Here is a 12,354-nt window from a genome sequence, read left to right on the forward strand (position 1 = left end):
CTAAGCGTTATTTAACCATAAATGGATTATTATTGGTAACTGGGAGATCCATCAATTCATTCAAGTTATCGACTAGCATGTTTCCTGTTTGTATATTCGGATTACGTATGCTAAGTTAAGTCAGTAACCTCTGTAGAAAAAATAAGATTCTAGAGGGGCAATCTGAGAATTAAAGAACCAATGCTGAGACTTCGTGTATTTGTTAATTTGTTCAAGAAGGTGTAGTCCTTCGCGTTAGTGAACATTTCCACAAACCAAACCTATGTCTGAACCTATGTGTAAGCCTAACAAAATTTATGTCTGCATTATTAATTTAAAAAAAACGGGCTCCTAACAAAACGACGGTAACTATAAGAAAGTCGTTGGCTATAACTATAAAGTCAGTCTGAGAATCCGGATTATGCATGTCTACAAAGAAAACATGACGCAAATCGAAAATTTTTATTACGTTTGGCTCTGCCACTGAGTCCAACATCAACTTATTTCAAGTAAAAATCGTTCAAAGTAAGCTCGACTACCGGTATCACTTTTAAGGATTCTGAATTTACATGGTACTCTGGTTTTTCTCCACTACTATCAGGATAGCATTTACCGGGCGCTCCTTTGTAGCAGGTCCCAATGTATCCTGGGAGTACGGAGCTGCCTGTGCGTTTCCTGCCAATTTCTTTTCTTGTTCTTCGCCCCACGCTTTACACTTACGGCTTAGACAATCGTTTACGTAATGTTCGGTTCTTTTTACCTGAATAACCCAACAAGTATAAAATTTAACGAAAAATTTTTTAGCAGAAATGATCGAACTCAAGAGTGAGCATATATTCATAACCGTGCCTTTGTCTTTAGTGATGATTTCCAAGCATATAATGATCATATAAATAACAAGTCATTTAGTTTATTTTCTACACACATTCACATTTTACAATAACACAATTCATTGCTAAAGTGATGAGTAGAACAAAATGATATTCGAATTTGAAGTTGATTTGAATTTCTGTTGTCATATGATGTTTTTTGTACTGCAGCAATAACGTTAAATCATTTATTGAAAAAATTTTTGACTGTATGAAAACAAATCATAGAAGTGATGTTACCGTTAAATTATAACAAGATAAAGCCATAAGTTGTTAGAATAATATTAAAGAGTTTGAATTTATTAAATTTTTTATACACTAGAACGCTTATTATTCATGAAAGTACATACGTACACCGAATGTTGTGTAACCGTTTTCGATATGGCTGACTACGCTCCTGTTGAAATTGTTGATATGTTAATTCTAGGAAAGTGTCTTGCCAATTATGATGCAGCTGCTACTATAGTTTTATGCACAAAGATATAGACGCAGACGTCACTCAAATGCCAATATCCTTAGGACTCTGGAAATACGTGCATGAAATAGTTGGCGTCGCCAATGACATCGTGAGTATAATTCAACTATATTCGGTTTTAGGTAATATTAACATTTGTTTATATGAATCCATTTATAAGCTAGCGTCAAACAGTCAGAGAAAGTGGCATTAATAAGACAACAGTTCTAAGGATTGGACGAACCCTGAAATACGAGTTACTAATTGCTAATACCATATTTCCTGAACTCAAGTTTTAACACTCAATTTGATTATGATGTATATTAGAACGTACTTATTACTGTCAATGGCTCTTACAAATGATTAAGTTGGATCAAAACGTTTTTGAATTTGTTCTTTTTTCAGATGAAGCGGTGTCTAAAAGTAATGGAAGCTTAATCGGCATAACTGTCATTATTGGTCAGATGAAAACCCTCACTGGCTTCGACTAGTTGATCATCAACATCTTTAGAATATCAATATCTGGTCTGGAATTGTAAATGGTTATTTGATAGACCTTGTTTCTTTAATGACAATATAAATGGCTAACATTTTATTAGAATTTTTCTATAATCAGTTACTTATGCTACTAAAATATTCAGATATAATTACTAGACGGGGATTTTGGATACAACTAGATGGAGCACATTACGCTTGCGTAGTGAGAAATTTTTAAGGACACCGTAATAATGGCGAATAGAAGACCCTTGAAAAGTTATTTTATATTACACGATTCAACGTCGGAGATTCGCTACCGCGCGTGAGTAACAGCATGAAGAGCTTATCTAAGAAGTTATGAGTGAAAGGGGCAGAACAGGAATTTGGTGGTATAAGCCACAATTACCGGTTCACTGTCTGCCGCTCAAGGTTAACGGAGAGACGAAGCTATCATATCTGTACTTCTAGAAACAACCGGCTAGAGACTACCAGCAAGAAGGCGCCAAATCCGGCGCGTATTCAGCCAATACTATCGGAGTATCAAAGAGTACACTCATCGACATTTCAACGCGTACCAATGACCTTGCGATGCCTACCTCTGTAATCGTTGCTTCATCTACCTCCTTTACTTTTATAATTTGAGTCCGCAGACCGCTTATTACAGTTGTTGTACTTATAATCTTACACGGTTTTTTTATTTAACACCACACCTATTGGTATAATCGCTTGTGGATCGGTTGTCATAATAATTGAATTTTCCAGCAGAAACGCTCAAAGTATATTACTACAAGTTCGTGCCAACCGAAAGTCTAACATGGAGTTAGAACCGGTCAGCCACAGGGCAAAAATAAGGGCAAAGCATTCGAAGACCATCAATCGTCAACCTAGAGAAAGGCGCACGCTTGAATATCCATTGCAAAAGCAACGATTTCCATGAGATGCTCTATCACATGCAGCCGACTGTATTTTGGGAATATTATCAAGAGATTGGCGCTCTAAACCTTACTCGTAAGCGAACTTAACCGTCATCATGTGTTCCTTTGCAATCAAGGTGCACCAACGGCCATAATCAACCGAGCATCAACAGTAGCGACTTCGATTTTGTTATCTCCGATAAGCTCTTTTTTCCTTCCTAACATGAGAGTGACGTCCGAGTGTCCCGTAATGGTGAAAGTTCAGCAAGCATATTGCTATACAGCCCCTCTGAACCACTAATCAGCTGATATTGTTACGCGAGTGACTCAATATTACTAATATTTCTACAACGTTTGATACGTATAATTGTCCCGATAAGACATAGCAATCTCATTATTCCCAACTGGGAAATTATCTTTATGTAATTCTGTGTTCGACTGATTTTCTATCCTACTCTGCATCTGCATGAGCTCTCTTTTCTTTGCAAATCCATATACTGTGTTAACGTGATAAAGCATGCAGTGATCAGAGCATATTTTTCTTCTTTCACGATTTTAAATAAATAATTCATGACGTGAGTTGGTGGACTACATTCAGTTTTGCGAAAAGATCTACTTTACCGTTACAATATATTGCATGGACTCCTCATTTTCTTCATTTTCGTCGTTTCAGCGAAGATAAAAGTGTTATTTTTATCTTTGTAACAGAGAAAACCATTTTGTTAATGATTTTCCGCATTGCGCGCGCATCCACAGGCGGTCGTGAAGGAGGTAGTGCAGTGTGTGCAAACGTCTAGCCATGCGCTCGCTTTCTGATTTTTAGGACGTTGGACGGGCAGCAACACTATAGCAGGACTTCTCTCAACGGCAGTGACTGCTGTGCTGTGGTATTTATAGACTGTTTGGACGATGAGTTGATGAACTGTGTTACACCCAGCTTTCGCAGCAGTTGAAGTATTGTTCAATAGTTGAAGTGTTCGTGTCTTTCTTTTTCCGCGCAAAGAATTAATAAATATTACTAACTTGGTTGAGTTTGTTGAGTATGTCACGGATGCATTTCAGGTGGATGCCCAGGTGAACGCGGTATATATTGATCTCAGCAACCCATTTGATTGCGTTAACCATGCTTTGCTGATAGCTAAACTCTCGTATTATGGTGTCAATTCTTATCTCTCTAGTCGTGTGTACTCAGGAAAGCTGCAGCAATTTGTATCATCCGAGTACATAGCAGGATCCGGTGTGTCGCAGGGCTCTCACCTGGGTCCATTCATATTCAACCTATCGTTGAATATTGTGTCTTTTTCACGTAACAGGGTACCAGTCGAATATTACTATTTCTTTGGATCGGATGCAGTAAACAGAGTTACTGAGTTCAGGGACTTAGGTGTGTCGTTTGACGCCAGTCTTAACTTTGGTTCTCATGTAAACCAATCCTGCGTATCGGCTTCGCGAGCTCTCGCAACGATATTTAGACAATGCCGTTCTTTCAGTCAACCAGACTCTATGATTGCTCTGTATTGTGCTCTTATGCGGTATAAGCTCACATATCCATCAATAATATGGGCTCAACAATATAATTACTCTTCCAACGCACTAGAGATTGTGCAGCATCGTTTTTTTGCGTTTTCTTGTGTAACGGCGGCTCAAAAAAAAAGACAAAAAAATACCGGCCACACACTTAGCTTTTAAATTAAGATGAAAAACTGCGTACAGCCGAATAAGGAAAATTTTTTCTGTGAACGGCAGTTTTCGGCTGGCGCATCTGGTAATCTTCGGATGTTGAAAACAATCAGAGCGATTTTACGATCGGGCCATCCGGAGTAGCCAGATTGCGAGCATCTTTAGAAAGTAGAGATCTGCAGCGCACATGTGCATCCTGCCGATAGTACTATTATTTTATCTTAAATAATTTATTCTCAATATTACTAATTTCTTTAAAATTAAAGGAAGCGCATTTGCTTGCAAGTCTCTTAAAAAAATTGCGAAATTTATCTATTGTAAGTAACATTCGAGTAATCAACAAGGACTATTTTAATTAATAGTTTTTGTTTGTTGCTCGGATATGTTTTAATTTCATACCTAAATATAAATATGAGAATAATTCATTATCTTTCCGTATTTATTAAGATTTTCTTTTTACGAATTTAGTATGTTTAACTGTTGAATGCGCTCAACTTTGCTTTAGAAAATTTAAGAATGGCTTGAACGAAAGTTAATGACTATATTTATTATAATTAACTCTGATTTTTCAACATTTCTTAAGGCTTTTTAAGAATTAATTAATAGTTAAAACTATTAATATCTTGGTTGTTTTCAGATAAATATTATTCTTAACTTTTGTTCTGTACTTTAGTTTTAGTATAGATTAACCCATTAAAGCCCACGCTAAGACTGGTTGAGATAGCGACAAACAAACTGTGCTATCTTTTGCATAAGTGAAAAATAAAATATACGTATTTTTTTTTATGTTATTTTCAATTGTTTATAACAAATTATTTAAACAAATTACAAAAAAATTCATAATTATCAAAATCTAAATGCGGGAATCGATTCTGGAGGTGAAATCAAGACGAAAACCTATATAACACTTTTTTGTCAGAATTCAATTTGTTAGTGTAACGTAGGAATAAACAATTGCATGTTGGGGAGAAAAAGTGACCATGTCAAGTCCCAAGCAAAATCTATCTGGAATAGCAAAAAATAAACTGTGCTATCCTTTGCATAAGTGAAAAATAAAATATATATATTTTTTCTTATGTCATTTGCAATTGTTTATAACAAATTATTTAAACAAATTACAAAAAAATTCATAATTTTCAAAATCTGAATGCGGAAATCGATTCGGGGGATAAAATTGAGATGAAAACCTATATAACACTTTTTTGTCAGAGTTCAATTTGATATCTTTATGTAGAAATAAACTATTGACAAATAAGTGTTTTCATTCTCACACATGGTATCTGGAATCATATCAGTATTTTTTACTGATAAATTTTGAGATCTTATACTGTAATTGGATAAGTTTATTTCATTTCGTAAATCCTTCCGTGTTAGAGATCACGTTTGAGTGGCGGGCTAACGGTTGAAAACATTTATACATTGGATCTATTCTTTGAAATAATAATTTCGGAAAACTTTTAGTTTTTATTTTGTTCTAAATTGGTAACGTTACTGATAATGCCGAGACGGAGAATTAGCGATCTACCAAATTTAGTTGAAGATTCTGATAGTGATGAAGGTCAACATATTGATATAGCATTCATTCCTAATGAATATGAAAGTTCAGATGGAGATTCGGACGGTGATCCAAATGAAGATACATTATCAAATGAATTACCATCAGGTTCTTACGAACATGTTAAAAGTACATACACAAGTACTCAGAAATTGTTGGAACCGAATCATAAGTACAGTTGGAAAAATGATGCTTTGAATGATATTTCTCCGCATGTCGAGAGCAACTTCAATATTTCACCTATTTCATCATTGCAATCCAAAAATGCTTTTGAGTTGTTTGAGGTTTTCTTTTCGAAATCAATGAAAAACCATATCATTGAAGCCACTTCTGAAAATCATTTTGATTTATGTATGGATGATCTAGAAAAATTTATTACAATCATAATGATTACTATCTTCAATTCTAGAAAAAGTATTCGTGATTACTGGTCAAAAAAGCGAATACTTCAGTGTCCAGTAATTGCGGAACTTATGTCTAGAAATAATTTCGTTACCATAAAAAAGAACATACGATTCTATAAACTTCAAGAAACTGATCAAAATGATAAAGTCTGGAAGGTTAGAACTCTGTATGATATGTTTCGTGAGAATTGTATGCAATTTGGTTTCTTTGACTATAATTTATCAATAGATGAGATAATGGTAAAATACTTTGGTAGGTTTGGTATCAAGCAATGTATAAGGAATAAACCCATTAGATTTGGAATAAAAGAATGGGCAGTCTGTTCTTCTGATGGGTATATATATGATCTTGATATTTACACTGGTAAATCAGGAATCGATGAACGAAATCCTTTAGTTGCCGTTGGTTTAGGGTCTAGAGTGGTGATAAAGTTACTTTCGAATTTATTAGAAAAAACACAGAGAGAAGAACTGAAAAAGTATCATATTTATTTTGACAACTTTTTCACAAACCCAGATCTTATGATTCATTTGAAAAAAAAATGGTTTATCGGCGACAGGAACTGTTCGGCATAATCGTGTGAAAGTGAAAGTCGAAATGCCAAAAAAAGCTAAAAGAGGATACACTATTTCAATGCATGAAGTGAATTCAAAATTGAATTATATTACAGTTATGGACTCAAAGCCAGTATCGATTCTCTCTTCGAAATATGGAAATGAACCAAAAGTTGAAATGCAGAGATGGCAGGAATCATCGAAAAAATCTATTCTTTTTCCTCATTGTTTCTCTATGTATAATGAACACATGGGTGGCGTCGATCTACATGATCAACACTGTAATGCTTTGATGCCTACAATTCGAAGTAAGAAATGGACATGGTGCCTTGTATTACGGCTCATCCAAGCATCCTTAGCAAACGCTACAGTGATTTACAATAAGTTACATCCAGACGAAAGAAAAGGTTCCAAAGATATTGTTCAAGAAGTTTGTGAATATTATATTGACAAGTTATCTTCCAAACGTCCCCCCAAACGACAGAAACAGAGTGAAACTTCATCCCAAGAACACGTGATGAAACATGGGAGTCTTAGGAAATGTGGAATTTCAACATGTCGGACAAGAACGGAATGGTATTGTGAGAAATGTTCTATGCCTGTTTGCAAAAGTCATAAAGAAGGACATGGCAATGAACAATAATTCAATCCCACCGATTATATTTACAATAATTCATGCCAATATTGATGGATAAATACAATAATTAGCTTCATTTTATACGATTTTTTGAAACACTCTCAGGAGGCCGAATGTTTCTTCCTTCATTACAATAACTAATTGGCCTCTGACAGAAAAGTGTTATATAGGTTTTCGTCTAAACTTTACCCCCAGAATCGATTTCCGCATTCAGATTTTGAAAATTATAAATTTTTTTATAATTTGTTTAAATAGTTTGTTATAAACAATTGCAAATGACATAAGAAAAAATATATATATTTTATTTTTCACTTATGCAAAGGGTAGCACAGTTTATTTTTTGCTATTCCAGATAGATTTTGCTTGGGACTTGACATGGTCACTTTTTCTCCCCAACATGCAATTGTTTATTCCTACGTTACACTAACAAATTGAATTCTGACAAAAAAGTGTTATATAGGTTTTCGTCTTGATTTCACCTCCAGAATCGATTCCCGCATTTAGATTTTGATAATTATGAATTTTTTTGTAATTTGTTTAAATAATTTGTTATAAACAATTGAAAATAACATAAAAAAAAATACGTATATTTTATTTTTCACTTATGCAAAAGATAGCACAGTTTGTTTGTCGCTATCTCAACCAGTCTTAGCGTGGGCTTTAATGGGTTAAGAGATATTTTTGTAAAATTAGAGTACCACACACACAATTGAATTTAAATAAAATTAGTTTAAATAATTAAAGGTCAAAATAGTACATAGAGGGCCATCTAAGTGAAGAAGGCTCAAAGCACTTGAATGAGGCCACTCCCACACACTCCGCCCCCGGTCAATTAGGGTTCGATTTTGCTTACGCTTGAGACACTCCCCAAATTTTCCAACCAATTAAGTTGAGAAAATTTGAGTTCTTCCTGCCCAAAAATAACAAAGATTTTCGAGTGGGAGTCTCTTGTAAAAAGTATAAAAGACAGCTTTTCAAGAAAATTAGGCAGTTATTTTCTAAATTCAGTTCGTGTAACCATTCCAAATTAGTTTGCTGTTTTTTCAAAGTTCGTCTAGTTCGAAAGTTATAGTTATTCCTTCCAGTGTGTGTGTGGGAAATTAAGGCAAAAGTAAGTAAAAAAAATCAAAATAAATTTTTTACTCTAACTTCTTTTTATATTCTTTTCTCTCCTTATTCTTTCCTATTTTAGTTTCGCGGACGGTCTGTCTTTTTAGATAGTTACACTCGATTGCCAAGCGTGTGGTCGACTGCATATTAGATAGGCCCCCTTTCACGTTATTTTATTGCCAAGAGCGTGGTAAAATAACGCGAAGCTTTGCTATATTGCCTAGCGTGTGGTATAGTAAAGCTTCGATCCTCCGTCGCCGAAAAAAGAATTTCCCGCAATAGTGGTGACGCACGTCCCGGTTATTTTCCGTAAGGATAGACCAAAAAAGTGCGCCTGAGAATTGTTTCGTCAACCGACGTTACACTTGCTAACAAATTTGGTCAACATATGGACGTGTATTTTCATGACTATTCGGAGGTAGCTAATAAATTCAATATTTGCTCTGTTACATCTTTTATTAAATATTAGTTGACATTGTTTATATATAAACTGTGCCACAATCTCATTGATTCATGTTTTCTTCACGATCGGATCTTGTATGCTGTTCCACCCCGTATGTTGAGCTTGTCAACGTACTTTCTACATCCGTCCTCGTAAAGGCAATATTGATCATGTTTCTGTTATTGATCGGTCCTGTATTATTGTTAATAATCTGTCGGCTCCAATCGATAATCACTATATTAATGTTAGAGTAGTTAAAAGATCTGTTAAGTCAGACATCTTTCAATTCCGATGGCTAATCCCCGTTTAATTGACTGCTGTTTTCTTCCCCATCGTAATTATCCACTACTAGTTTCATGTTATTTTTGTATTTTGTACTTGTATATCTAATTAAATTTTATTACTATGTTGTTAATCTGTTAATTTTGTCCTTCTAGTTAAGTTGTTACTATTTTTTTGTATTTACTTTATATTATTTCTATTATATTATTATGTATTATTATTTATATTCGTAAGAGATTATATCCCGAATAAAAAATAAAAAAAAATAGAGTCTCAGGGCCGAATTTTTATGATGAAATCAGCTTTCTCCTTACATCTCTAAAAAATTCTTTCCTATAGTTTCATAAATACGTTTCTTTTCTCATTATCCAACAGCAATATAGCATTCGTCGTATTATTGTGTTCATAATTAGTTTATTTATTTACAACTTATATGTTACATTTGGTTGTCATTTATTACATTCAACCTATTAGTTTGTGCAATTGAAATGTGTGTTTTGTGTGTGTATGTGTGTGTGTGCGTGCGTGTGTGTTTTGTGTATATGTGTACATATGTAGGTGTATCTGCAACTCTTGCATCTCTCTCTTCTGCTTCTGTCTGTTCAGCTTTTCTTCCCATTTTTCTTCTATCAATCTTCTCTTCCTCTCTCTCTTTCCTAGATCTACCTTTTCCACTCTTTGCCATCATCACTATATCATCTGCATATCCTAATGTCCATATTTTCTTCCTTCCTATCACTACCCCTCCTTCGTGCACCTGTTTGATCTTGACTTCCAGGTCGGCGAAGGCAAGATTAAATAGCGTGGTGCTCAAAGGGCACCCTTGCCTTACGCCTTTGTAAGTTTCGAACTCCCCAATTATTCCTCCTCCAACTTTTACCTTACTTCCTGTTTTCTTATATATTTCTTCTATTCTTTTCCTAATTTTTCTATTTATCCCTTTCTCTTTCATTGTTTTCCATATTTTCTTCCTCTTAATCTTGTCAAAAACGGACTTCATGTCGGCAAAGAATACAAACAGTTTTCCTCGTTTTTCCCTTATTTTCTTCCATATTATTGTTTTTAATACATATATTGCGTTCATTGTCCTCTTTTCTTCCTGATACCATCTGCGTATCGGTTAGCGTTTCTTTAGCTTCTAGTTCTCTTTCCAGCTTTTTCTTCAGTATTTCCGCATATATTTTATATCCCGTGTCCATCAGCGTTATTCCTCTATAGTTTTCTACTTCTTCTTTCATCCCTTTCTTATAGATTGGTACTATTATTCTTCTCTCTCTGCTTTTACCTGCTCTTCTCCAATCTCCTTTCTCTCTACTCCACCTTTTTGCTTTTTTCACCTCTATCTCTCTCCTTAAACACTTTTCCTTTCAAACTTTCAAGACACGTCTACTCCCTTCCATGAGTCGAAACTCTCTCCGTGAATTTATAATTATAGATTATTTGTTTTATATCTCTTAACAGAATTTAATTCTCATCTTTTCAAACTTTTTATTCTTGCAATTTAATCGAATATTAATAGATAATTTAATCGAATTTTCCATGCTTGCTTCCTTTTCATTATATATTTGATACAGATAATTTATTAACATCTCGCAAACTCTGTATTGATTTTTTTTATCGCCTTCGTTTGAATCTTCTTGTTGATTAAATATGGCAAATCTCTCGACCTTAACTTTGAAGTAAAAGATGTACTTAATAAGCACTAAGAAGACAAGGTAGAAACAATTCATGATAACATCGTGATATTAAAATAATATAAAATATTATACAAGCCTTTCTTACCGGATGATAATGTTTTAGAAAAGAATGCATACGTTCAACTTCTTCACTTGTTAATGTTTTCAGAATAAATAATTTATCAAATGACTGATAAAACTTAGCACCACTTTTTCCAGAAGAATCATCGAGAATAGGTTGTGATCTGAAAACGAGAATATTTTCTAATTATTATACAGTAATGTAATTTACACATATGTTAATGTTGATACCGTAATATTTTGAAAATGGAAAATTGTTTTTTTGATATAAGATATATAATTTTTACTAAAATAATGAAATTCAAGTAAATAAACTTTATCAATCGTACTTATTACGGCTATTTTTGTGATGCGAGCAGTAAACGAGAACAAGTAAGATGATGATAAAGAGACAGAGAGAAAGGGGGAGAGAGCCCCGAAGAAACAAACTCTTAAATAAAGTTTTAGTTAGTATTACGTTTTTTGATACGTGAGAAATTTCAAATATTTATACAGCAAATTTATTTCCTGAATAAATTTCGCACTGAGGAAGATCGTAAAAGGAAGATTGTAAATAAAAGCTACTTTCTGGCGTAGGGTTAAATAATGAATTATTACCCGACACTATCCTCGTCTCCCTGACGTTACGAAATTTTTTTATATATTACCATGAAATCATGTATGAGGTCTGTCCGTGGTGGTGAAAGTGGCGAACATATCTTTATATCTTCACGTTAGTCTTATTTTTCATCGTCGAGCAGGTTACATCCTTCAAAGTATTTTCTACTTCATTGAATAATACGGTTCCAGCAATGTTTCCACTTCTCAGAACAATTCTAGATCTCATTTTTACGGATAACTTTGAATACGCGCGTTGCATTATTTTTAATTGTCGTTTTGTCATCGAATTAGTGTCCTTTCAGTGGTTTTTTAAATTTTGGAAACATCTGAAAGTCACAGAAGTTTATATATGGACTATATGGAGATTACCAAAGCAATGCGACACTATGTTTACGCAGAAACTGCAGCACAAAATTCGATGAATTTGTTGGTGTATTATCGTGATAAAGAAGCCCGTCACCACTTGACTAAAAGTGCAGGCATTTTCTTCTCACTACTTCACGCAAACGTTTCAAAATTTGAGCGTTATATTCTTGATTGATTGCTTGACCTTTCGATACATACCAGTGATGCACCACACCTTCCCAATAGAAGAAAATAACCAACATTGACTTAATATTGCTTTGAATTGCTTTTTTA

General features: G+C 34.2%; 1 protein-coding gene across 2 annotated transcripts in view; it reads right to left on the bottom strand.

The window, feature by feature from the left end:
- The window catches only part of LOC131668500 (phosphatidylinositol 5-phosphate 4-kinase type-2 alpha), a 681,877-nt gene that overhangs the window by 384,932 nt on the left and 284,591 nt on the right, over nucleotides 1-12,354 (bottom strand). For both annotated transcript variants that reach the window (XM_058942741.1, XM_058942732.1), the window contains one exon: nucleotides 11,141-11,279. In XM_058942741.1, coding sequence (XP_058798724.1) covers nucleotides 11,141-11,279 — 139 coding nt within the window. The remainder of the gene's footprint in view (nucleotides 1-11,140; nucleotides 11,280-12,354) is intronic.

This window comes from Phymastichus coffea, unplaced genomic scaffold (genome assembly GCF_024137745.1).
Source record: "Phymastichus coffea isolate CEN01 unplaced genomic scaffold, Cenicafe_Pcof_1.1 PCOF00006, whole genome shotgun sequence".
Classification (NCBI taxonomy): domain Eukaryota; kingdom Metazoa; phylum Arthropoda; class Insecta; order Hymenoptera; family Eulophidae; genus Phymastichus; species Phymastichus coffea.